This window comes from Camelus bactrianus, chromosome 10 (genome assembly GCF_048773025.1).
Source record: "Camelus bactrianus isolate YW-2024 breed Bactrian camel chromosome 10, ASM4877302v1, whole genome shotgun sequence".
In the NCBI taxonomy this organism is placed as follows: Eukaryota; Metazoa; Chordata; class Mammalia; order Artiodactyla; family Camelidae; genus Camelus; species Camelus bactrianus.
Genome location: NC_133548.1, coordinates 17,161,476 through 17,187,422, shown reverse-complemented (window position 1 = coordinate 17,187,422; position 25,947 = coordinate 17,161,476). Strand labels below are relative to the sequence as shown.

The 25,947-nt window shown below is 38.1% G+C and overlaps 1 protein-coding gene across 1 annotated transcript in view; it reads left to right on the top strand.

Annotated features, from left to right (window-relative positions):
• HSD17B12 (hydroxysteroid 17-beta dehydrogenase 12) overlaps positions 1 to 25,947 on the top strand; it is a 135,289-nt gene that overhangs the window by 67,644 nt on the left and 41,698 nt on the right. The window contains exon 4 of the mRNA XM_074372147.1: positions 14,875 to 14,982. Coding sequence (XP_074228248.1) covers positions 14,875 to 14,982 — 108 coding nt within the window. The remainder of the gene's footprint in view (positions 1 to 14,874; positions 14,983 to 25,947) is intronic.

The following is a 25,947-nucleotide window of genomic DNA, read 5'->3' as shown; positions in this document are numbered from 1 at the left end:
TTGACTATTATTATCAGTAACGTTACCATAGACAATCCCATGCATGTCTTTTGGAGCAAAAGGACATGCATTTCTGCTGGATCTATACTGTGAGTGGACTCACGTTCTTTTTTTTTAATTCTTATTTTTTATTAAAGTGTAGTTGACTTACAATGTCAGTTTCATGTGTACAGCAAAGCAATTCAGTTATTGATATGAATACATATATGTATATTTTTTTCAGATTCTTTTCCATTACAGCTCATTATAAGAAATTGAATATAGTTCCCTGTGCTATACAGTAGGTCCTCATTGTTCATCTATTTTATATATAATAATGTGTAGCTATTAATCCCAAACTCCCAATCTGTCCTTTCCTCCCCTTCCCCCCGGTAACCACAGTTGGTTTTCTATGTCCATGAAACTCACATTCTTGAGACATACTGATATCCTCTTTGCCAAACATAAAGCATTGCTGTTTCTTTCAGGGTCTTTGGTCAAGAAATATCAGATACATTTCTAAGATTATATTGCAAATACAGCAGCAGAATCGGCACCTACGACCTTAATTACTTCTGTGCCTTGCCACCTTAAAAACAGACCAAAACAAAAAGTATCTAATGAGACTGCAAAGTACGTCTTTATTTTTATGTCTTACCTTTTGGTAATTTCTGTGAACTTTAAACCTATATATATGTTTACTTACATACCTATGTATGTTCGTTCTTTCTGACAACTAGATAGTGCTGAGAAGCTTTTGAATAAAACACTTTGCTAAATGAGAAAAAAAAATATGTTACATTTTGAAAGTTGAACATCTAACATTTTTAGTGAACTGCTTTAAAATTTTTAAAACTTACAAAGACTTTATAAATCGGTTCACCTGGCAGTTTGCCTTCAGTCGGCATGGCTCCAAGTGGTCAGAAGTTACAATGAAGAGACTTAAATTACGTTTTAAAGATCATGTTAATGATGATGGAGCATAACATGGGGCAAATTACTGCATTAAGTGGAAAATAAAGAGTTGTAAGCTCCCCCCTGCTTCCCGCTCCTGTATTCTCTTAAAAGTTCATTCTTAAAAATGTTACAGAACTGATATATGTTCTCATATAAGTTCACATGTACCATCCTAATCAAGTCATGAATTAAAATACTTTTTATTTTTTGGCGTTGCCTTCTTTACATCACTGTTTCACACACAGAGCTAAAACGTTACTAATTGCGTTTTTTCTTGGCATAGTTACAGGGTGATTTCTGAAAGAAGGGCAGTTACTTAAATCGTCATTTTACACAGCAACCTCGCCTCTGGGACTTTTATACAATGCAGCTGCTTTTGGTAGATGAAGGAAATCAGGTATTGCTGCATAGACCTTTAGGAATATTGATATATTTTAAAAAGCAAATAAAATAGCCTATGTATTGGCTTGTGATCCTGTATGAATGGAGAATAAATCCGTAGGCATGGTTACTTTTTCTTAAAGAGAACAGAGCATCATGGGAATGTGGGCTGTTTGTACTCTTCTTGGTGAATGGGTTTTAAATGGTCAGATTCTCAGGAATGATTTAGGGGGAAAGAACATATTTTCAAGCTATTTTGAAGATGTTTAGAACAATTAATATTTTATGGAGAAATTTTTATCTTACTAGATTATTTTACTAAAAATATTTTGTAGTTTATTTATCTATTTTTAAAAATAGACTTTAGAGCAGTTTTAGTTTCACAGCAAAACTGAGCAGAAGGTAGAGATTTTGCATGTACACACAGCCTTTCCTATTATCAAAATCCTGTACCAGAGTGGTACAGTTGTTACAATTGATGAGCCTGTGTGTTTATACAACATTATAACCCAGAATCCATAGTGTAATATATGTTTTTCATACTCTTGGAAGGAACAGATTTAAATTTCAAAGTTTTATTGTCATATATTGCTTACAAAATGTTTCTGTTAGATTCTTTGGCTTACCCTCCTTTGGCTTTTAAAACAAATGGCACAGAAAGTAAATTTTTTGTTTTTCTGTTATTTGATTTTTTTCATTTAACATTTAATGTTTTCTAAAAATATATTTTCCTATATGCCCGTCTTTTCTGATCCTATATTATATGCTGGACATGGGCTGAAAGGGATCAGTTTAGGTCCCAGGTCAGAAATGCATATGCTTATAGAGATGAGGCAGTAATGAAAATGAATCAAGTGAGCTAGAACAAGGCAAGAGGGAGTGTTGAAATCTGGAAACCAGAAAGCTCTTGCCCCAAGTAAAGATGTTGGCTTTTGCCAGTTGTTACTGTGTGCAAACCTAAGGGTCCCATGTTTTCCAGTTATTTTAAAAGGAAACCAAGATGTCGTATATAAAACTTAGCAATTTTACATCAGCTTAGCTCTAATTGGTTTCCTCAAAATGACCAGTTAGACTTCCTAAAAATTCAACTGAAAATACATTTATGGGGACATGGAATTTATTAATGTTAGACACGTTGTGTTTTATATTTTGCATTAAACTGTGTGACATTTGTCAATTAAAAAAATTTCAAGCAGTTTTTTCTTAGAAATAATCAAAAAGTATAGCACAAACAAGAAATAAAACTAACTACTTAAGGATTCAGCATTCAGTCAGTTGTATAATTTGACCCATTAATTACTGGTGATAATACAGATTTGTTGCACACCAGGATTTGGCATAGGACTGTAAACAGAATGTTGCACCAGTTTAACAAATTTGGAATAGACAGTTTCTTAGCTTCAAAAAATATTCTCATTTTTAGAGAACTGTTGTTCAGTCATTCCCTTTCTCTCTCACCTTGCTTTTATTTTTTTTCTCCATGGCATTTATGACCACATTTTGATGCATTGTATTTTTTATATTTTTACCTGTTTCTTTCCTGCCTACCCCTGCCCCCTGCAATAGACTCTAAGCTCCAAATAAGCAGATTGGTTTGCATCATGGCTAATATTCCCAGTACTTATAACACATAGTAGGCACTCAATGAATATTAACTGTTGAATGAGTGAATGGATTTCTTTAACATGAACTGCCTTATAGAGAGACTTCGGAACATATGCTTTCTAGACGATGATTCTATCCAGATTTAAATTACTTCAATAGAAGGAGAGCAGCCAAACTCTAGATGTTCAGGGCCATGTTTCCAGATATTTATACACTGAGAGTTTCAGAAGTCAGTCTATGGGTTAAATGTGTCAATAATCCTCAGCAAGGCAAGAGTAATTCTACAACTGAGCATTTTGTTATTTTGTTCGTCACAAAAATTTGGATCTCTGTGCAAGGCTGCCAGCGTCTGTTAATCAGGAAGCAGCACCTGACATCCTCAGGAGAGAGCACGGCTTGGAGTAAGATGGTTTCTCCAGTGCTGGATGCCTGGGTTCCCATCTGGTCTGTAACAGACCTTCCTGACATTGGGCAAGCTATTTCACTTCAATTTAAAATGGAGACAAGCCTAGCACTGTGTTCTAGGATTGTTGTGAGAATTCAATTAGATGATTCATCTAAGACACTTAGCACAGTGCCTGGCGTTGGTAAGCACGCACAGGTTGCCCTTTGATGTTTTTAGAAGAGCACTGTGAGATGAGAGAGGTTTCAAGTCAGAAATGGAACAACATTTGTCCCAATTGCAAGAGGAATGCATTTAGCTCCAGTTCCAAGGGTGGAACCTAGCCTATGGACTGGCTGCTATGGACGAGGGACTGAGTATCCAGAGTGGCCTGCAGTGATGATTTAATGATTTACTACTGGAGAGCACTGGCCTGGGCGGGGCGGCGAGAGTCCGGGTGCCTCCCTGTCTAAAACAGGAAACTTAATTTCCACACTGTTAAGTTCAAAAGGAAACTCCCGGTAAAGTGACCAAGATTTAGGAACTGGCATATAAGTTTGCTGGCCCTCAAACCTGATTAGGTCAGAATGTTCAGAGTGAATCTGCCTTTCAAGGGCAAACTTGCATGAAACCAAGTTTAATATGCTGGCTTCACGTGGATATGTAGTTGGAAGAGAGAGTGATTTTAGTAGCCTCTTCAGATAATTGTGGATGTTTTTCTTTGATACTACATCAAAACTCCTTAAGTGGAGATTTCTTAAAGGTTAGTTGCAATATGGTATCTGAAAACATATCAATGAATTTTTCATACTCAAGTACCTTAAAATCCATTTGTCTATCTCACACTTTGAATAGGTCTGTTGTCCATCATGATTTTGTAACTCTGTGCATTGGTCATTGGAAAATATTGGTTCCTGAGTTTGGTAGATCTTACAAATGTTGACACAGTACTCAAAAAATTACAATTATGAATATCACCCCTTATCTCATAAGAAAAATCTTTTCTTTCAAACTCGTGATGGTAAACACAAGTTTTCCAAAATTCTGATTTTTCACATAAAATCTCAGATTTTATCATGGACAGCAAATCCTGTTGCTCGTTTTTCTTCAAGTGACTGACTCACTTCATTCATCTTTTAGGATATATCTGCCAAATCTGAATATGCATCGTTTTTCTTACAGTTGCTCTTTCAAATAAAATGATGCCACATGAAAAAAGGGGCTAATTCAGCCCACCACTCTATTGCACACGCTTTTTCTCAAGACAGTCATTGTATTAGGTTCACAGAAAAAGTACTTTATGCATACCTCTCATCTTGCCACACAGAACATTAAAAAGACATGTACGCAAGGGTAGAGATTTAATAAAATTAATTATTTTACTGCTTCATCAAGAGGCATTCTTAAACGAAACCGACTTTCCTTTTTACTGCCAGTATGTGAAGGATAGTAACTTTTAATATAGTTGGGTGCTTTGATTCCTATGAAGATTGTAGCAGTTTTACCCATTGTTGTTTTTGTGCCATTGGTGCAACTGTGACCACGCTGAAGAAGGCAGATGATGTCTTAGTACTATTTTTGACTCTCAGAAACCCTCAGGGTCATGGACCACAGTTTGAGAGCTGCTACGCTGAAGTACTTATGGGTGATGGAATCTTGTTAGCAACTGAATGAAACATGGTTCAGGGGAATAATTTCCTTGTACAGTATTTGCAGCTTTTCTTTGCTTGAGATAATTTCAAAATAAAAAAAAAAAGTAACTAAATGATGGTCTTTCAAATGATGAGAACTGAAGTTTATGAGAATAATCGTTTGCAAGTTTCAGCAGTGTATCAGTAAATTCTTGTGCAGATTAAATGACATAGTGTCATTTAGTGGACTTTTTGGCATCTAGTTGATTCTCTGTAATTGATAACTATAATAGTCATTACTCCTGTTTAGTGGGTAGAATATTAACTGTAACCCTATGCATTTTACATGATACCTCTGAGTTCCTTAGGACATCCTAGAGTTGGGATGATTGGTGTTAAGTTCTTATCGTTAGTCCCAAGAGTACAGGAGGAAATACTCAAAGCACTTTTGCTTTATTTGGTTTAATAAGTAAAAACCGTTCTTTTTAACAATTTAAATGAAGAAGGGTTTTTTGTGTGTGTTGAACAGAAACATGGTTCTACTCTTGGCAAAATATTGAACTATATTGATCTTCAAAGTATTAATTGCCATAAAGTAAATACTCATTTCAATAGCTGGTATTTTTAATTTTATGGTAATTTTTTCCAAAAGTCCCTGATTTTGTTTTGTCCTTAAAGAAATAAAAACAACTGTTAAGCTTCCTTTTTCTAAATACCAAAATGAGAGACCCAGATCTTGAAAAGAATACTTTTTCCTGCGGCAAGATTTCACAAAACCAGAATGGAATCTTATAAGAACAAAGCGACAGGTTCAAATAAAAAGAGGTCACTTAAAAAGAAAAAAAAATAGCTCAATCAGCAGTTTTAGAAAAAACTACTATGTCATATTTGACTTCTAATTAATTTTAGCTATCTTTCTCTTTGAAAGAAGATGGGAGGAATATTCTAGAAGGTTACAAAAATATCCCTTTTGCTTTCCAAGTTGATTTTTAGTTCATGGTTATTCTGGATGGACTGTTGGTCAACTCTGGCCCAGATCTTACTGGTAACACAGCCCTCTGTATCTGCGGGTTCCACATGCCGGATTCATCCAGCCACAGGATCCTGCATTATGTTTACCATCTGGAGTGGGTCGAATCTGCAGATGTGGAGGGCTGACTGTGGGACTTGAGCCTCATTATATTTTGGTATCCACATGGAGTCCTGGAATCATACCCCGTGGATACAAGAGATGACTCATTTCATTTTTCAAGCCAACAAAGATAAGTAAGCCACCTCAAGAAAAAGGATGCTTTACTAAGAAAAACCCCAGAGAAACACTTTATGTGATTAAAAAATTGCTGAGACATAATCATAGGAATGTTGTCACATATGTGAAACTAACGAAGACTGTTTCAGCTCTAAGATATGGTAGTTAATAAACTATCTATAGCAAATGGGTAAAACCATTATGCCCTCTCTCTCCCGAACTCAGACTCTAACTCAGAAGCCTCCCAGCCGCCTGCCTCCCATTTCCACTGCTGCCTCTTCTCTTTGGACTAATGCAGCGGCTGCTCTGTTCTCTTCCTGCTGCCACTTAGTTTTGATAACAGGCTGTGTGTCCTCTCCTCTGCCACAGCATTTCCTTCAGCTCAAAAGGTTGACTTGTAAACTTACAGGATGACTTGTAAACTTACTTCGGGCCATCTTCCTAGGTGTGTACCCTGTGCATTTGCACAGGGCCCCATCCTGGCATGCTCTGTAGTCACCATCTTGAAATTCTTAACTTTTGAACACAGGGCCTTGCATTTCTGTTTTGCACTGGGCCCTGGAAAATTATATGGCTGGTCCTGCTTGTTATCTTGGCATATACAACCTCCACCAGTGTCCTTCTACAGAACTGTTTCTTTCCACTTCTCCCTGTGTACCACGTCCTGCGTTCCCAGGGATTCTTACCCCATGCCGTTCCTTTTCCCCACACTCTGCTTTTACCCACCTCTCCTCTGCATCGCTCATTCCTACTCAAGGACTCGACACCAGTGTCACCTCCTATTTAAATTCCCACTCTGCCAGAGTGATTGCTTTCACTTTGAGCACTTTCTTTTTATTTATTAGAGCAACAGTTGGGTTCACATGTATCTCCTTCACCAAAATATGACCTTTTTGAGGCGATCTGCTATTATCCTCAGGGTGAAGTTTGACATGTGGACGCTACTCAGTGTGTACGTCTTGAATTTAATCAGCCAAAATGTATTTCTTGACCTCTGATAGTGTACCAGGTACTACTGGGCTCTGAGTGTCTAATGATAAAGAAAAAACCAGACATGGACCTTGCCCTTCCAGAGCAGACAGTTGAGCGCGGCGTTTGCCTGGTTGCAAATGCTTGTGACCCTGGTGAATGAATGAGCACATGCTAAGTGTTTCAGGTCTTAGTTTAGGATGGGCAGTCTTCTGCCTTCTTGACTAGTGGAAGTGGTGGAATCTTATTAGCACTGGAATGCCGGAGAACTTGCCTTTGGAAGCTGTCCTCAGTTCATTCTTTGATGTGAAAAAGAAGGGTGGATACCAGCAGGGTTCTGTGTTTCTTTTATCAAATCACCATTGATCATGAAACAGTGATGCTTATATACATTAAGAAAGAAAAATGGCCTATTATACTGATATGACATCAATTGTAAGGCACCCTGATTTCAAAGATAAAGAGTGAATAACAGTGCATCTTGGAATAGATAAAGCATAGTAATTCAAAGGTTAATCACAAGCAAATTGAGTCAAAGAAATATTTGGGACACTAATGGTGTAGCTTAAAATAGTATATCATGACCATTGATTCCAACTGGTGATAGAGTAATAAGTGAATTTTTAAAGCCGAGTCATGTGCATGGTCAGGTTGAAAGGGGATATGCAGCTGATGCCAAGAAGAAAGAGTTAATGATATAGATAATATCTACAGCAGCCTGCGCTATTTTGGAAAAAACAACTATCTATCATGCAGTCATCTTTGTAGATATTGGTAGATATAAGAAGAGAAAACATTTGAATAGGGCTTTACATACATAAAATACATTCTCATGTGCTGTGACGTGTAATCCTCACAGGAGCTCTGTAGAGTGGGTATTATTTCTTGTAGTTCAAAGGCTAGGAAATAAAATTCCTGAAGGTTGAAAGGCCTTAGTGAAGGACCCTCGGCCAAGTGATGGAACTGGGATTCAAGGCCAGGGCTTCTAACTACATCTCATGCTTTTTTGAACAAATTCTATGTCTTGGTCAGCTCAGGATGCCATAACAAGATATCATAGTCTGGGTCTCTTAAGCAACAGGCAATCATTTCTCAAAAGTTCTGGAGGCTAGAAGTCCGAGATCAAGGTCCTGGCAGAGTCAGTTCCTGGTGAGAGCCTGCTTCCTGGCTTGTCTTCTCCCTGTGTCCTCACTCGGCCTCTCTTGGATGTGTTGTGTAGAGAGAAAGAGCTCTCTGTCTTCCTGTTCTTAAAAGGTCACTAATCCCACCATGAAGGCTCCACCCTCTTGACTTCAACTAAACCTAATTACCTCCCAAAGGTCCCACCTCCAAATACCATCACACTGGGGGTTAGGCCTTCAACATATGAATTGAGGGGTGAAGGACACATTCAGTCCATAATACTCTGCTTCCATAGTATTAGCAACATCATCTTGGAATTTTAAACATGGTAATGTTAGGAATAGTTCTTATTTTTTCTCACCTCAAAAAAATAAAATTCAAATGTTTCCATTGGCAGACCTTTTTTTCCCTCCAAGTACAGAAAATAAACATCTTTATTTGAAAATTTCTTCAAATGTGCCTTGTCCAGGAGTCTATAATACCTGAAGCCGATGTAAAACTGAGGATTTTCAAAAGAATGGGGCCTATTCATGCCCTTCAATAGAACAAATTCACATGGTGTAAGGTTTTTATTTATTACAGATGGTTGTTCTAGCTAAATAGGCTGTAATGAATAAACTATAATAACCTTGGCTTAAAATAAAGAAATACTTGGTTTGGGATGGAATCCTGAGGATGGATTTTTTTGGATTTGACTGAAAGTGAGTCTCTTCATATGAGATTAAAATGATGATGAATATATTTTCAAGGGCAATATAAAAAAAATGGACCATTATTTGTATAGCATCTCTGATAATTATAATTAAATGAGGCCTTTTAAAAAATGGAGTCAGATGAATCATTCCCTTCTAGGGCATAAGCACCTTTTCTGCAGAAGTACGTAAGAGAGGCTTTGTCTGTGGGGAGAGATCTCACCCCAAAGGGGAGGGGTGGAGGGAGACAGTAAGGTCTGGGGATAAAGAAGAAAACGGGGAAAGGAGAGAAGTTAAGTGGAGAGAATTTGGTTAGGGGACTTGTTCTTTGTTTCCCTCTTAAAATTAGAGAAAGTACGAAAAGACTCATACTTTTTGTATCTCTGAATATTGGAAGACAGTTTGTGTGAAAATGGAGGGGTTTTTCAAAACATGCAGTACATTTTTATAGTTACAAATTGAATTTAATGAATTTAGATTTTAGCAGCTAAAATTGGTAAGCATTGAATGTAGTACTGTTTCCCCAAGAGTCTCTTCTCTCCCCATAATTATCTTTTTCAGGACTGAGGATAAAGGAGCGTGGTCCCATAACTAAAATATCTTCAACCTTCATCTTCATGCCCCTGAGTTAAGCTTCCGGAGTATTTATTCATGAGACTGGATGTTTTCTAGGGTTTCTAATAACCCTAAGATGTTCCTACTTCCATGTGGGTGGTAGTCCAACCCATGCGGGACACAGGGAAGAACTGAGTTGTTTCTTAATTTATCTTAAGGCATTAAAATGCCTAATAGTACGTACCTTAGGTTATTATGTCTCACATAGACATCTCTTACCAGTATGTAGTTTTATTTCTATAAGGAGGAATTCAAGAACTATTGAGAAGATGATTTTAATAAAAGAGCTGTGTTGGCCTAGAGGTGTTTACTCACTCAGCAAACATTTGCATGACCTCTGCTAACACGCCAGGCATTGTGCTAGGTGCTGGGAATACAGAGATAACAAAGAATGACTGTTTGTTAGGAAGCAGAGACTCTGTGTAATACATTACGGTCAGTGCTCAGAAGGGTTACATAGAAGGTATCTAGGAGCACAGCCAGAGCAACTTTACCTTGGAGGTCATGGGAATCGTGAAAATTCAGTCTACAGAGATGGCGACCCAACTCGAATGATAAATGATGAAATCTGTAATATGGAAAAGATGAGGAAGGATAAATATAACAGGAATTTTGTAATGAATAGTACCTAAAACTTACAAGGAAAGACAGATTATTTGGATCAGGTATGGAGACAAAGGAGAATCAATATTTCTTTGGTGTTATTAATAGACAAATGATAAATAATACATGAGTTTATGTAGATTAGACCTCTTTTCTAGTATTCTCAGACCTAATATCCCCAGACATCTTGGGGGGAAATGGCAAAATTCTTTCCAAGACCTGGAAAACTATTCTTAGAGATAAAACTGTTAAATTTGAGAGATGTCAATTTGTTGAGCAAAATGAAAATAGTGATGTCCAGACCTAGAAGTATGTTAAATAGGAGGCTATTATGAATATATTCATGACCTTTCTGGGTCTGAACTAAGAAATGTGCTGGTTTTACTGTTGAGAGGTGTTTTAGCAGCATCTTGAAGCTACTTTTGGGTGAAGTTCCTTTTGTTAATTCCCGACTTGACCTTGAACCAATTCAGGATCCTATAGGTAAGAGCCAGCAACGTGATTATAGGAGTGGGGCACCCGTGCCTGGAAGTGATGGACTGACTTGAGGCAGTGAGGACGTTCATTGTTGTCTACATTTATGAATAACATTTGCTTTCCGTTATTCCACCATTGTGGTTTTGTAGTTTTCAGTGGACTAGATAAAAAGGAGATAAGCAGGGATCAGCCCAGCCATTTCTTAGCTTCATTTCCCCACTTTTTAAGCCAGAGCTAATTTTCTGCTCCCATTTCTAATGAGTTGACTGCCTTGAACAACTCATACCAATCATCTGAGTTTTTTGCTTCTTAGTTTTTGGTTTTAGCCACTAGACTGAGAGTGGACCAAGATCATATCAGAATCATTTCAATCTGACAAAGCTGGGGCTGGAGGGAGGAATGATTATATAGTCTTGAGTATCTTTGCATAATGGTATGTATTATTCTAATAGTGGAATTCTTTATTTCTTTAATTTCTTTGAAAATTTACAACACTACATTTTTACCATGAGACATTGAATAAATGGAGAGCCTGGAGGGAAGGCCACATTGTCATTCTTCATAAATTTAATTGAAATATTGAATGCAACCTCAGTGAAAACTGAGACTAAACAAGTAAGGATAACTGATAAACTTTTGAAAAAGAATAATAGTAAAGGAGCTTTGCATTACTGGCATAATAAAACTAAACATAAAATAATTAAAAGTAGGACAGTACAAAAGAACAGAAAAATAGGATAACAAGCAGACTATACTTTAGGAATCAGAACCGGATCAGTAAAAGCTGTCCAGTGGCTTTATACTCTCACTTCATTCACTTCTTGGATGTGGGCGCCATGGGAAAGGCATGATCTCGGTCCAGGCAGCCCTCTGACACTGGGACCATCCCTAAAGGGGCTGACACCTGAAAGCTGTGATTCTAACTTATCACAGCTCCTACCCTGGAGGAAGGATTTGACCAAGGCTGTCATCTCACGGGCCTTTGTGGTGGGCAAGGATCAGAGCACTCAGAAGTATGTCTCCAAAGGCTTTGGTAGAGTTCTCACTCTTCCCCAGCAGTGGGCTGTTGAGTTGTGGACTGGTGGTCTTATGAAGAGCCTTGGGTAGGGGAGCTGGTGAAGGTGGAAATGAAGATTTTATTATGTGTTTGTGGTACCCACTTCTGTTCCAGGTGCTTGTTACATCCTTGTGCTGATGTTTAAAATTAGAGGATTCTTGTTCCTCCGTGTTGGCTTCTTTCGGCAGGGTCAGATGAGGGCTGATAGGCTATGGGAAGAAGGTAGATGCCTAGATTTATTTCCCCATTTTCTAAGGAAGCCAGCTATCTCCCACCTCAGCCTTTTAGAACATCTGTCAGAATTCACTTCTGATTGCCTTGGCCCAGAGAGAGGCGTCTCCTGTCCTATTCTTAGATATGTGCTACTATTTTTGACTCACACAACTTGGTGGTGGTGATGGTTCACTGAATCCTCAAAGCCGGTCCACAGGCCGGGCCAGAAGCATGTGTATCCCATGGGAATCCTGGGAAAGGCAACATGAGAGAAGTCTGGGTTCTTCTGGGGAAGTTTGCCTCACTATTAAAGGGACACATAACAGGGATGCCCCATTCCTGCCTCTGAACATCACCTGCATGGTTGCTTGGAATGGCAGCGGCCCTTTTGAAGCCAAGAGGAGAGCCAGCCTCGAGGAATAAGGGAGGAGGGTGGAAAGACCCTGGAACCTTTGTGACATGGTTGAGCAACTGACAAAACCCAAGTCCTTGTCTTCACAAAGCTTAATTCTAATGGGAGCAGATGGCAAGAAATACATGCATTATTAAAATACATAGTATACTAGAGAGGGATAAGCACAATGGAATAGGATAAAGTAGGGAAGGGGAACAAGGAGTGCTGGAGAGGAGTGGCTGCATTTTATTAAGTATGGTCAGTGAAGACTTCTCTGAGAGGGTAACATTTGCTTAAAGACCCAACAGAGACAAGGAATGTGGAAGAGCATTCCAGGCAGAGAGAACAGTAGGTGCAAAAGCCTTGCGTGTATTTGGAGAACATTCTGTGTTTAAAGAACTCCTAGGACCCCTGTGACCAAGGCTAGGGACCAACCAGAGAGTAAGTAGGTGGAGGTAGAGTTCAGTATTAGGCTGTTGCTGAAGACTTTGGTTCTTACTAAAAGTGAGATGGAACCCTTGGAGGTTTGCAAGGATGAGCGTGACATGATCTGAGCTATGTTGAAAAAGAAAAATCCACAGTAGAGGCAGTGAAGAAAAGTTAAATGAGGGGGGAGGGAAACAGTGTTAACTAGACTAGAACATAATTCAGGGTAATTCAAGTGTAAATTCAGTTTTTTATTTATCTTGAAAAACTTGCATCAGAAGCCATTTTGCTTCTCCTAATGTGAAGACAAAAGAAAGAGCTTACTTGAGGGTTCTTATTAAGTAACATTCTTTTCCGAAAGAGTCTCTATTTTTTTTCTTTAAGCAGCTTATCTATATAAGACTGTGCAGAATAAGTACATTCACCAAATCCTGTGAGATCTAAAAGTAAATTTGATTCAGTGGTTGTGAGGTGGCTTTTATTACTAGAGAGAAATTTTCCTAAATGTCAGTATATAAGTGCTAGTGTGGAAATAGACTTTGCTTTTCTTAAATAAATAGATAAGTTTATCAAATTTATTCCTGAATCAAGTTTTCCATTTAATAGAAGGTATCCTTCAGCCTTTTGATTTTGGTCTTTTTTCTTGTGAATTGGTGACCCTAATAAAGGCAGAGTTCTTTGCTTACTTGTGATAAATTCTGTGAACCATTTATAGCAAGACATGTTGGACCAGCTGTTGTGAACTGGCAGCTCTGTATCTGGTTGTCCATCATGTGAACACATATAATAACATTTATATTGAAGTTGTACGTGTACCTTTCACACCAGATAAGGTGTTTTCCAGGTCAGTTATCATCTTCTCTAGTTTATTCATGGATCCCCATGTAGGGTCGATACTTTTCATTGAGTCTAACTAAGAATCAAATCTCGTGAACCAGCTCTTTTAGACGTAGATCCTTTTAGATCAGGAACGGAAACCTCCTATGTGGATTAATGCTGCATATTCTGTGGTGAGCCGACACTGACTTCGAATGAAGAAAATTTTATTTTTGGAAGCTGGATTTTGAAACTAATTCTTTTGAATTCTCATCAGATTCCAAAGAATAAGCATTCTTCACCAACTGAACTTCACTAAGTGAAGTGAGAGTGGGGTTAGTTGAGGACAGAGAGGAGACTTTATGGCGTGCCTCCTGTATGCCAGTACAGTGCAGTAGTGCTAGTACTAAAGGTAATGCTTTGATACCTTTGTGTTGACAGCACTAAAATGGGGATTATTACCTTCATTTTCACAAGAGGATGCTGAGGCTCATAGGAGATATGTGACTTGCTCAAAGTCGTTTAACAGATAAGGGTGGAAGTGAAACTGGTACCCATGTCTGGGTGACCTCACAATCCACACCATCTTCTCAAAGCAGCCCGCTAGTGAAGGCAGAAGTCAACATTACACATTCTCTCAGATAAGTTTTGTTTTTCCAGGGTCTCATTTCTGAACCTGTTCTTTCCCTTAGCTCTGTTTGGACCTTGCATAGTCCTGTGCAAAGTAGAACACTGAGGTCTTTCTTGTGTCACTTTGTAGCTCTGATACTGTGCATTTTGTATGGCTTTTTTGATGTAGTGACTATTCATTATTAACCAATCTCCTAAATTCCAATATGATCATATTCATTTTGTTCCCATCTTAATAAGATGGACCTTTTCTTTTAATATAATACACTTTAAAATAGTTTATCACATAAAGACTTCTTCCTGAAATCATGAAGTATCAGTTTGCAATTAAAACCACAAAACCAGTGATATTTGAAGAGTATATAGCGTTATGATATGAATCATATTTTACTATTTGTACCTAAGGGTCGATAAAGTAGTCATTACTGATTTATAGGAGAACTGATTAAGGAACATTCAGCCAGCTCTGTGACAGCATTGAAAATTTAATTGCAAAACTACTGTGTTGATGCTATATCATCTCTTAGATGGTCTCATGATTGCTTAAAATGATCTGGGTCTAGATTTTATATTAAATATGGAGAGGAGAGTGTTTGAAAGAATAATGTCCTCAAATGCTTTAATCTTAATGGCCATGTATTAATTTTTCCTCTCTCTGTTTGTGTTTTTTCCCTAGGAGAAAAATTCAAGGTGGAAACAAAGACCATTGCTGTTGACTTTGAATCAGAAGATATTTATGATAAAATTAAAACAAGCTTGGCAGGTCTTCAAATTGGTGTTTTAGGTCTGTATTGCCACATTTGTGGATTCTCTTTGCATTTATTGACTAAGACTGTTTCCTTTTGGGATGTTAGGTTTTCGCTGGTGAAATGACCTGTGAGAAGAAAATTGCCTTGTTAATACAATTGGTCAGTAGATGATGTTAATCTATATACATTTGAATCTTTGGTTTTGGTTGTATTTTAATGATAATTCTACAATTTGGGTTGTTTACCCTGCCTGCTTTATTTCTGGTCTCTCATTCTCTCTGTATACATTTAGATATAGTTGTATTATAATAATCCTTTACAGTGGGTGATGCTAACCTATTTTTAGATTTGAGGAATGAAGGCTTAGGTATTTCTCAGCCTTTTGTTCAGTATTACCTGCTCCCCAACAAGAAGCCTTCTTACACATTATTTTCCCCTAATTTTCCCTCCCATGAAATTTGAGTACCACAGATACACTGCATATCTTGTGTATGTGCCGTATATATACATCTGTGCTTTATATGTAAAAAGAATAAGATCTCATACCACACCCTGAACCAGCTTTTGTCCCCTTGGGGGAACCTCACCCCAGTTGAGAAGGCCTGGCTCGGAGAGATTAGTGACTTGCCTAAGGTCACCTAAAGAAGAGTACTTTAGCTACTACTTGGTTTTTCCAAGTCTACTCCCTTTGGTACACCTTGTTATTATTACTAAAACCTGATGCTTTGCTGAGATAATGGAAGTATTGGACCTTGTTATGGAAAAGATTCACCAGATTTTAAGGGGCAAAAAAATGGTCTTCAAAAAGTTACCCACCATTCTGAGTCATTTTAAGAAAGAAAAGGGGCATTTAGTTCAGAAAATTGTCGCTGCTTCACTAAATCTCTTTCTCCCACTGCCTCAATTGGTGCGAACCTAGTAATTGCCATTGTTTTCTCTACTGGGCCATAAGAGGAGGAATAATGAAGAGAAGATACTTTAAAAAAGTGTTTCCTAACATTTCTTTAGTCAAGGCCCCACCTCTCTTCTTCATACTATAAAAGAATGATGTAACTTCTTATATCATTATATATTATACTTGTATTATCATTATAAGTTCTTATAGCTTATATAAGTTCTTGATAAGGCAATTTTTAAAAAGTTAAACACATATAACCCTACATGGTGCCCTTGGGCCTGGGGTTAACCTCGGCTTTGACATGCTGTCTTTTCAGCCCCTGCCTGGTCTATATCACTCATCACCATGCCTCACCCACCCACACAGCACTCCCACATTTATAGGAGAGCCAGTAGCACAAGACGAATGAAAACACAGGTCTAGATTTTGCCTTGTGTTCTTCTCTAAATACATTCATTGCCCAGAGTCTTTCACAAGCTCCTCTTCCTTTAGCTTAGGCTAAAGCACGCTAACTTCTGTAGAATCATTGATGTTTTTTTAAACTTCCAAATCAGTGCAGCTGTAACTTACTAGTTAGGATAGACAGTGCCATAGTCCATCCAAACCCCTTTCAAACCAGTCATGGACTGGAGAGTGAAGGCTGGCTTAGGCAAGGAGGTGGATCGAGGATCCCTAACTAGAGGAGACTTGTCTTGAACTTGTCCTGTTGGAGAATAACTTTCTTTTAGAAGCGGTTCAGTTAATCCCAGTAGTTCTTAGCTTTGTATAAATGTCAGCTGCTTTTCACTGGGTAACTTTGAAACTACAGCTACTCTGGTGACCATTCCACTGAAGATGGAAGATGTCAGGCATTGGGTTGCTGCAGAGATGGAGGGTTATAAAAGGCTCTCTTCAGCTGTTCTTTCCTGACCCACTATATTAAAAAGTCTGCAGTGTGAGTTTAGTCATAATAGATAGATCTGTTAAGGATGAGGTACAAGGTCCATTGGTCCCCACTTCTAGAATCCTAGGACTTGTGTCAAAACATATGCATTGATATTTAGACATAAGGATTGATATTTTCCTAGGTCACATATGCCAGTGGAACCACTGCTTTTGTAGTCCAGCTCCTTAGTAAATTGCAACCTGTGAGTCAGCAGTTTACACCCGTCCTTATTTATTCATTCACTCATTGGTCATTCAATGAACTGGAGACACAACAATGAACAAGAAAGTACCTTGCTTTCTGTAGTATAATGTCCTAATAGGAAAGACAACACTGAACAAAAATGGTTAGCTGTGAGTTAAGTGTTGAGAAGGGAAGGGCAGAGTGTATTGAGAGTGTAAAAGGGAAGAAGGAGTTGATACGGAAGAAATTTGGTGACTTGGTCTAGCCAGTGGGGTAGGAAAAATGAGGATTCCAGAAATATTGAGGAAGTAAAGAAAGCAGGACTCAAGTCGTGAGAGATTTCAAGTGGGATGAAGGAGAAGAGAGAACTCATGATGACCTTAGGTTTCTGTCTTGAGCATCTGTCAACAGTGCCATTTACTACAATGGGGAATCCTGGAAGAGGAGCCTTTTTGGGAATGAGGATCATATAAGTTTGGGGTTCCTCTGGGATGTCCGATTGGGATTGTTGAGTTGATAGTTGGACACATGGATCTAGGTTTCAGTAGAGCTCTGAACTAGAGATAGAGTTTGGAGGTGAGTCATCTCTGAGTGATAATCTCATTGAAGAAAGGAGACTGGAGATAATCTGAGGACAAAGGAGAGAATGTAAAGAGAAAATGAGGACCGAGCTCTCTTACATCAAGGGCTGCCTGGAGCGTATAGTGAGAAGGAAGTATCATTTTTTTGCACAGGTTCTGTACTGTCCGACAGAAATACAATGTGAGCCACATATGTAATTTTAACGTGTCTAGTAGCCACATTTTTAAAAAGTAAAAAGGAACAAGTGAAGCTAATTTTAATAATGAAACTAATTTTCGTAATATCCAAAATATTGTCACTTTACCATGTGATCCACATAAAAAGTTTCAAAATATTTCACATTCTTTTTCCAAGTCGTCAAGTCTAGCATTCATTTTACATTTATAACATATCTCAGTTCAGACTAGCTGCATTGTAAGTGTTCAGTAGCCACATGTGCCTAGTGATGGGCATCCAGTTCTAGTTCATCTTGGCTGTCTCTCCTCCTCAGTTTGTGTAGGAGAGCCATAAATGATTTCTAGATTTTTTTTTTTTATGCTTTAACATGGTTTTCAACCAGGGGCAATTTTGCAATGTCTCGCAATATCCAGAGACATTTCTGGTTGTCACCAACTGAGGGGTAGGAGAAAGAAGTTCTCCAGGCTCCTAATGGGTAGAGGTGAGGGCCACTGTTAAACATCCTACAATGTACAGGGCCGACCCCCACAGCAGAGAGTTATCAGCCTGAAATCTCAACGGTGCTGAGGTTGAGAAACCCTGCTTTGAAGTTATACTGTAATTAAACAGTTCTGACTGAATACTTACTGAGACACACACACACACATATATACACAGACAACTTAAGTTTTGATTTCTAGGCTGGTTACAGATCAACAATAGAAATAATTATTGCTAGTGTCTACATGATCCTTTATAAAGTTTATAGCAGCACTTTCACATACAGTATACTATTAATTGGCTATATATTTCATTTTCTCCCTATTCTACCAGAACTGTGTCCTTAATCATAAGCTTTGTGTAATTATTATTGATATTTATTAGCAAATATCTTATATTGCACTGTAATTTTAATTTGTCAAGATTTTTGAGGAAACTATTAAAACACCTTTATGAGCTAAATTTTATCTTATTGCTAGGTCGTATTCCAACTCAAATCTTAATAGTTCTTTCTCTAGTATGAGTATAACCCTCTAGAACTTGTGGGGGAAAGGTCTGTTGTTTATGTTTTCTTTTTCTTGTGATTACTTGGGCCTTGACTTTCTCTCTCTTCCCTCTCTCCTCCCCATCCAGATCCCACAGACCCCCACCTCTGTATAATAAGGGGGAAATAATCTTATTTATTCTCCTTCCTCCTCTGCTTACTATCAGTGCCACCTTTATAACATTCCCTAAAATAACAAACATGTAATTCATTTCTAATAACATCTAGCAATCCATATCAAGTCAGAGGAAGAAATTTTTTTCTACTGAGTATTAATGAAACCAGGAATGATAAAAAAGAAATGTAAATCACTAAGATATGTTCCATTTGTTTGAATAGCATTAGCCACCAAAGCATAGTCAGTGCTTAATTAAGAAAATTAATATTTTCAGAATTACAACGGAGAGTGCTAAAGCTCTTTGTTATGAAAGAAACATTAAGTTTTCAATAGGATAAGTGGAAAGAAAATGGCTGTGAATTGTGTGAATTTATACTGAAAGGTCACCGTAACTTGATATAAATGCGAAAGGTTGAGACGATGGATTCTTAACTCTGTTATGTAGAATAAGTAAGCACCTGCTGTCTTCTCTCAGGTGAATGCCAAGAAACACAGATTTGAGAAAGCTTAAAAAACTTCAGCTATTTAGAGATAATGACATCAATACTGCTTTCAATAAGCAAACAATTGGTTAACAAAATGTGGCTGCTATAATGCTTACTTGATTCCTCAAGAGAGACTCTCATGTGTGTTCCAGATTGGTTTGAAGGACTTTGTACAGTACATCATGGGAGGCGTAATTTACCAAGGCCAGAGGAGTAGCCTTGATATTGAAGTATGCTACAGACAATACTTTTTTCAAATTCCACTATGACTTTTTTAACTTTTAAAAAGTGGCATTCTTTATTCTAGGAGCAAAAATAGAAAGGTCCTTCTGGAAAAAGATAGTTATTTAGTTTGTGATTCATTTGGAAACAAAAACCACCAACCATAGCTTTATTCAAGCTTTTAATGCATCCTAGACCAAGAATTTCCCCATGCCAAATGCATTATTTATGTAAGTTGTAGAGTCAAGAGAATCAGTTGGTATAGGGTGACCTGTCTGTCTTCAGGCCTTTTTATTACCCATCAGCTTTTTTCTATCTGTACACAGTGCCCATAATTTTATTAAGAGGCATCATTTAAGGAACAATATGTATAAATAATAAAAGTCAGTTAATTACAAAAAAAAATCATTGATTGCAAAAGCTGGAATAGACCATATTAGCCTCTTTTCTTCCTGTGCTCTTTATGAGTGAATACTTTCTTCATTAATGTGGTTGGTGGGTTATTTTTAATTAGTATCCTTCCTTCTCCTCAGCTGCATATAAAAATATCTTTTGATTATCTTTGCCCATGCATCTTTATGGATTATGGGAGATACTTGGGAGTGATTTCTGGTCAAGGTGTCAGAGTAGTAGGACCACAAGCTCGCCTCTCCTTGCAACTACAACAAAACCACCATCGACTGCTGAACAGCCATCGGAATATACTTGGGAAGCATTTGTGTTCTGTTATTCTCCCTACAATCTAGTATTTCCCAGAATGTTCTGGGATGGAGAGTAGCTGAATGTTGGGAACAAGTATCTTAAAAGGTAGTTTGAGCAGAGATGAATAGTCAAGATCGGTCTACTCTGTGTCTGTTTATGCTTGATTTTCAAAGCTTCTTAACAAAAGACCCAAGAGTATTATCAGCTACTTAAAGGAAGGTACTCGTTGACTTCAAAATGGCAGATTCCCAGGTAGTTAATTTCTTTGAGATCCAGAGACGGCTTCCTTATAGTTCAGTCTCCAAAGTGTCAAAGGAAGAGGAAATAGATTTAGGCCTAGGAGAGGGAGCTACAGGGCTGCAGGAACTGGGTTGAGGAAGACTCTTCTAGGAAAAGGGAAGGAAGAAATCTTGAACATCCTGGGAAGTTATGTGGCTTCTCAGTCCCAACTGATAAAGGAAGTTACAAGTAGAAGAGTCTTGCTGCTTCTCAGAGGGTTTAAAAATAAACAAAACTAAAGAACTTTACTCATTGGAAGTTAGTTTTAAATTGCCTTCTTTTGAAAGGTAAGTATCTCTGAGAGGGCGATGACGTATTCATTCACATCTTATTGGGATTAGTACATTCAGTTTATTACCTGTCTGCTTATTGGATCAGTCACCTTGCGGGAATGGCTATTTTAGTCAGTGAAAGACATGGGAAATCATTTTGAAATGGAGAGGAGAGGCTTAAAGAGGAAACTATAGTGGTACGTTGGTGATTAGTGGGATGCTGAGAGGGGAGGAAAAATAGGAGGGCAAAAATAAAGTAGTTGAGAGAATGCCAACCATAAACTTCATATGTTTGGAAATACCCTCCTCCTTTTTTTTTTTTTTTCCTTTAGCCCAGGTATAAAATGACTCAGGCTCAAGAAAGGACAGAGGCTATCATTTTTAAATATCCAGGTGAGGATTACGGGAGCGTGGTAGGATATTTTAGAGAGGGTGGGGTTTCTCTTTTATGCCAGGATATGATTTTCCTGCCTTCTGGGGTTGAGGATACTTCCAAAACTTTCCTTTTATAATTCAATCGAATTCTGTCCCTAGCCACCCAGAGTTAGTGTAGACTCCACAAGTTCAAGGACTCAGTCCCCAATAAGACTGCCCTTACTTCAGACACCAGCTGCAAGTTTGAGGGTCCCCAGGCCACCTACACTTCTGACCAACTGGCTCCAAATTTGGGGGTTCCCATGACCCCTTCAGGTTCAATAATTTGCTATAATTAAAATTACAGTTGTATTATGAAGGATACAAATCAAGACCAGCTAAGTGAAGAGACACATAGGGCAGGGTCTGAGAGGGTTCCAGACACAGAGCTTCTGTGCCCTCTCCTTGTGGAGTCAGGACTCCTCACCCTTTCCACACATCTGTGTGTTCACCAACCGGAAGCTCCACTGAGCTCAGTGTCCAGAGTTTTTATTGGGGTTTCATTATGTAGGTGTGATTAGTCAAATCATTGGCCAAGTGATTAACTCGATTTCCAGCTCCCCCCCGCTTTTCCAGAGTCTAGGCTGGCTCCAACTCTAGTCACACAGTTGCTCTTTCTGGTGACCAACTTCTGTTCTTTTTAGGCACATCTAAACATTTATTTAGTAAATGAGAAAACACATCCATTGTTCTTCTTGTGAGATAGTCTGATAAATGTATTTTCTTTCTTTTTTTTTTGACTTTTTATTGAGTTATAGTCATTTTACAGTGTTGTGTCAAATTGCAGTGTAGAGCACAATTTTTCAGTTATGCATGAACATACATATATTCATTGTCACGTTTTTTTTTTTTTTGCTGTGAGCCACCACAAGATCTTGTATATATTTCCCGGTGCTATGCAGTATAACCTTGTTTATCTATGCTACATATGCCTGTCGACCAACCTCTGTTCTGATTCATCTTATTAGCATAAACTCAGGTGTAATCCAAAGCCCTGCCATGAATAACAGAGACATTACCATCACCCTGGAGATTCCAAGGGTTTAGAGCCTCCACTCTAGGATTCTGGGACAAAGACCAGGCAAATTCTTTATTACATAGCACCTTTTCTTTCCTATTTGTTGACTGATTCATTCAGTCAGTCATGCGCTCGCTCATTCATTCAACAAGTAAGATTCCAGAGATAAAGCAGCAAGCAAAACTGATACTGTTTTTGCTTTCATGGAAGACAGCCACTGAACAAGTGATTGGGAGCATGTTGCATGTAATGAAAGGGTATGTTACTGAGGAGGCTAAGAGTGTTGGAGACAATCTTTCTGAAAAAGTAATAATTTAAGTTGAGACCTGAAGGCTAATTAACTCTGAGAGGAGAGATGTTTCCAGGTAGAAGAAGCAGTACGTACAATAGCCCTGAGGTGAACCGCACCTGGCAAGTTGGAGGAACTGACAGGAGATCTGTAAACCTAGAGCACGGATTGCAAAGATGACAGCGGCTAGACTCTGGAGATTAAGCAGCACCAGATCACAAAAGGCTTAGAAAATCAGGCTGATACGTTTGGGCTTTTAATAAAGGACAATGTAGACGTTGTAGAGCTCTAAGTAGTAAGTTGAGATCACACTAGGATTTTAGAGAGATCATTCTGACTGTGAAGTGGAAGAGGCAAGAACTGATAGCAAGGAGACCAGTAAGGCTACTTCAGCAATCAAGCTAAGATGAGGATGGCTTCTCTAAGGATGATGGCAGTGAGAGTGAATACAAGTAAACTGACTAGAGAGATATCTAGGAAATAGAAATAGGTCTAATTTCTGATGACGTCCTCATTAGAGGTCTTGTCTGACAGAAGGAATGAAGAAGAATAGTAGTTTGTTTTTAATTAGTACTGCCAAGATTCATTAAGTGTTTTTTATATGCCAGTCACTGTGCTAATGAATCTCATTTAATCCTCAACAGTCCTGTCAGATATTTAATATTGCTATGCCCATTTACAGATAAGAAACGGACTTACTTTGGTTAAATGCACTGTCCAGGATTATACAGTTACTAATTAGCAACTTCCAGTTGACTTGAGCAACTGGATTGCCTTAAGACAAGACACCCTGGACCAGGAGCACTTCTGTAGAGAAAAAGGATGATTTCATTTGGGGATATGTTGAATCTGAGAGAGCTATGAGAAATCCCAGTGCAGATCCAAGTAGACAGCCGGATCTGGCATAAATGCCCTCCTATATGTTGCGTGAAGCAGAAGCCTGGTGTAGCCGATCACAGCAAGCAGAATAGGTATGTGGAATTTTTTTTTTCTAGGAGACTCATCAGGAACATTATTAGACTAAATAGAGTGCCTTATAGTTCCATTAGATGTACTGAATGAGATTGGATTTCTAAAGTGGGAATAAGACCTACACTTCAAATGTATTTCCTTTTACTCGAAAACCACTAATGGTATTAATTAGAGTAAAACCTTTAACTTAAAGGTTTAACTTAGGTAATTTGTTGTGATTTTGGAAATGTAAGTAGAGCCGTAATTCATGAAATTGATATGTATTCCTCCCATTCGCTGAGAGTTAACCGCCAGCCTTCTGCCATCCTTCTTTCCTCATCCTCTTCCAAGTTTATGTATGGCAAACTTTACGTGGTTCTGTAATGAGCATCACATAGCAGTTTATAATTAAACAGTGGAAATGAGATGTTCTGTTGTGTTGCTTCTGTCTCGATCTTAATTTTCCAATTTCTGAGTGAAAGCACTGCACATTTAAAGCCTTGTAAACTCTCTTTTATTTAGAAATTGCTACTCACAAGTGTATGAAAACTGTAAAGTTTGCAAAATGTTTTACTTGGTGTTCCAAATATCATCTGTCAGAGTCTGAACATGTGCTAGCTACAGCAATATGTTAAATAAGGCAAAGAGGGAATTTTCTTTGCATCACTTTCCAAACTCTGTAGATTCTAAGATTAGATCTACTTGAATGAAGTAAAGAGGGTGGAGGAGCAATTAGGATAAATTCAATCAGTGTAAACAGTTATTCTGGTTAACTGTTGCTTAGAGCTCCCTTTCAGAAGGATCTCTCCACTTTAACACTGGTCACATTTTTTATTAATAACAGAGCCTGTGGCTGTCCTGCCGTAGCCCCACCCAGCACCTACGTAGTGTTGGGTGCAAAACAGGGGTTCAGTGAATACTTGTTGAATAAATGACCACACAACAATAATGACTCTTTCTCCTCCATTTATTAACATACTAGTATATTCCAGGCATTGGGTTACAGACTTTATGCTTATTATCTCTTTTAATTCTTAAATTGTTATCCCTATTTTATATATAAAGGTGATGAGGAAACTGAGGCTTATTGGGGTGCAATCACTTGACTCTTGTTAGGATCTGGTAGCAGTAGGACCAGGACTGAAACTTGGGTCTGTTGGACTTTGAGATCCATACCCTTCTCGTACAGAAGCTTAAGACATGAGAAGTTTCTCCCACTTGTGGTATTACTTAGGTCTACATTTAAAAACTTTAGTATATTTTGAAATATTATTTTTATTAATGAACTCTAATAGCCTTTCCATCTCTCTAGTCTTTCTTTTGGGTGCTTGACCTGTATTAGTGTGTGCAACTATAGATATGACTGAAATAGAAACTTAAACATTTTCTACTTTAATATGATGAGGAAGGAATAGAGAATACTTTGCATTATTTGATACATATATGAAGCCCAACCTTTAGGCAGCATATTTTTAAACCACCTTGTCTTTTTAGGTCTGATAAATCTGGAAAAGGCAGCAGGTTGGAGGTGATCTGTGTGTGGTTACCCATATCTGTTATTGGTGTGTTTGTTAGTGGACTTTGATTCTCTAGTAATTTATTGTCATTTTTTCCTCCCTCGTGCCCAACCCAGATACAACAATCTAATTTCCTAATGACATCATTATCTCTATAGCAGCTGGTTTTGATAACGGATTCTAAGTCCAGTAAAGTCAGAAGCAGCAGCAAATGAATTTAGAAGAAACAAATCTTGTGTGTATTCTTGTCATTAAGTACGAAGTGTGGAAATGATTTTTAAACAGTAGTATGATGTAATGGAGAATATTTACATAACATTCAGAAATACTCTGTGGATTTTCTGAGTCTTTCAAATATAGTCCTTACTGGTATTGGTGTTCACGACAGTTCTGGGTGGCAGACGTGGAGAGCACTGCTGAGGACAAAGCACTGACACTTCTTCCCTGCAAAAATCCCGCAACATCTCTTTCCACTTACCTTTCCTTATTCTTGGTCTGGCTTCACCTCTGTTCTCCATCTGCCTCATCTCTTCTGTTGAGCTCTTCCCAGTCTTAGAACTCCATTGAGAGACTGATGGGAAAGGTTGTATATCTGTTCATGGCCCTGTCACGATTATTGGGGTAGTGGTTGGAATTCAGACATTACACGGACATCCTTCTTTTTCTGAAAGACATGGTGTGTTACATGAGTTAAAACGGTTTTTCAAGTTTTTCAAATAAAAAAATTTAAATCTGCCTCTGATGCCTCACTTGAAGAATTCAAGAAAACTCACGAATGAACAGATATTAAATGCCAGTTTAAAGTGCTACCATTTAAAAGGGATTTTCAACTATCTGAATAATGTTGGAACTACTTGTGGCATTGTTTGGTTTGGTGAATCCTGTAATGAATCCTGTAATGTATAAAGATGGAATTGCATGTACCCATTCTTAATGAGATTAAA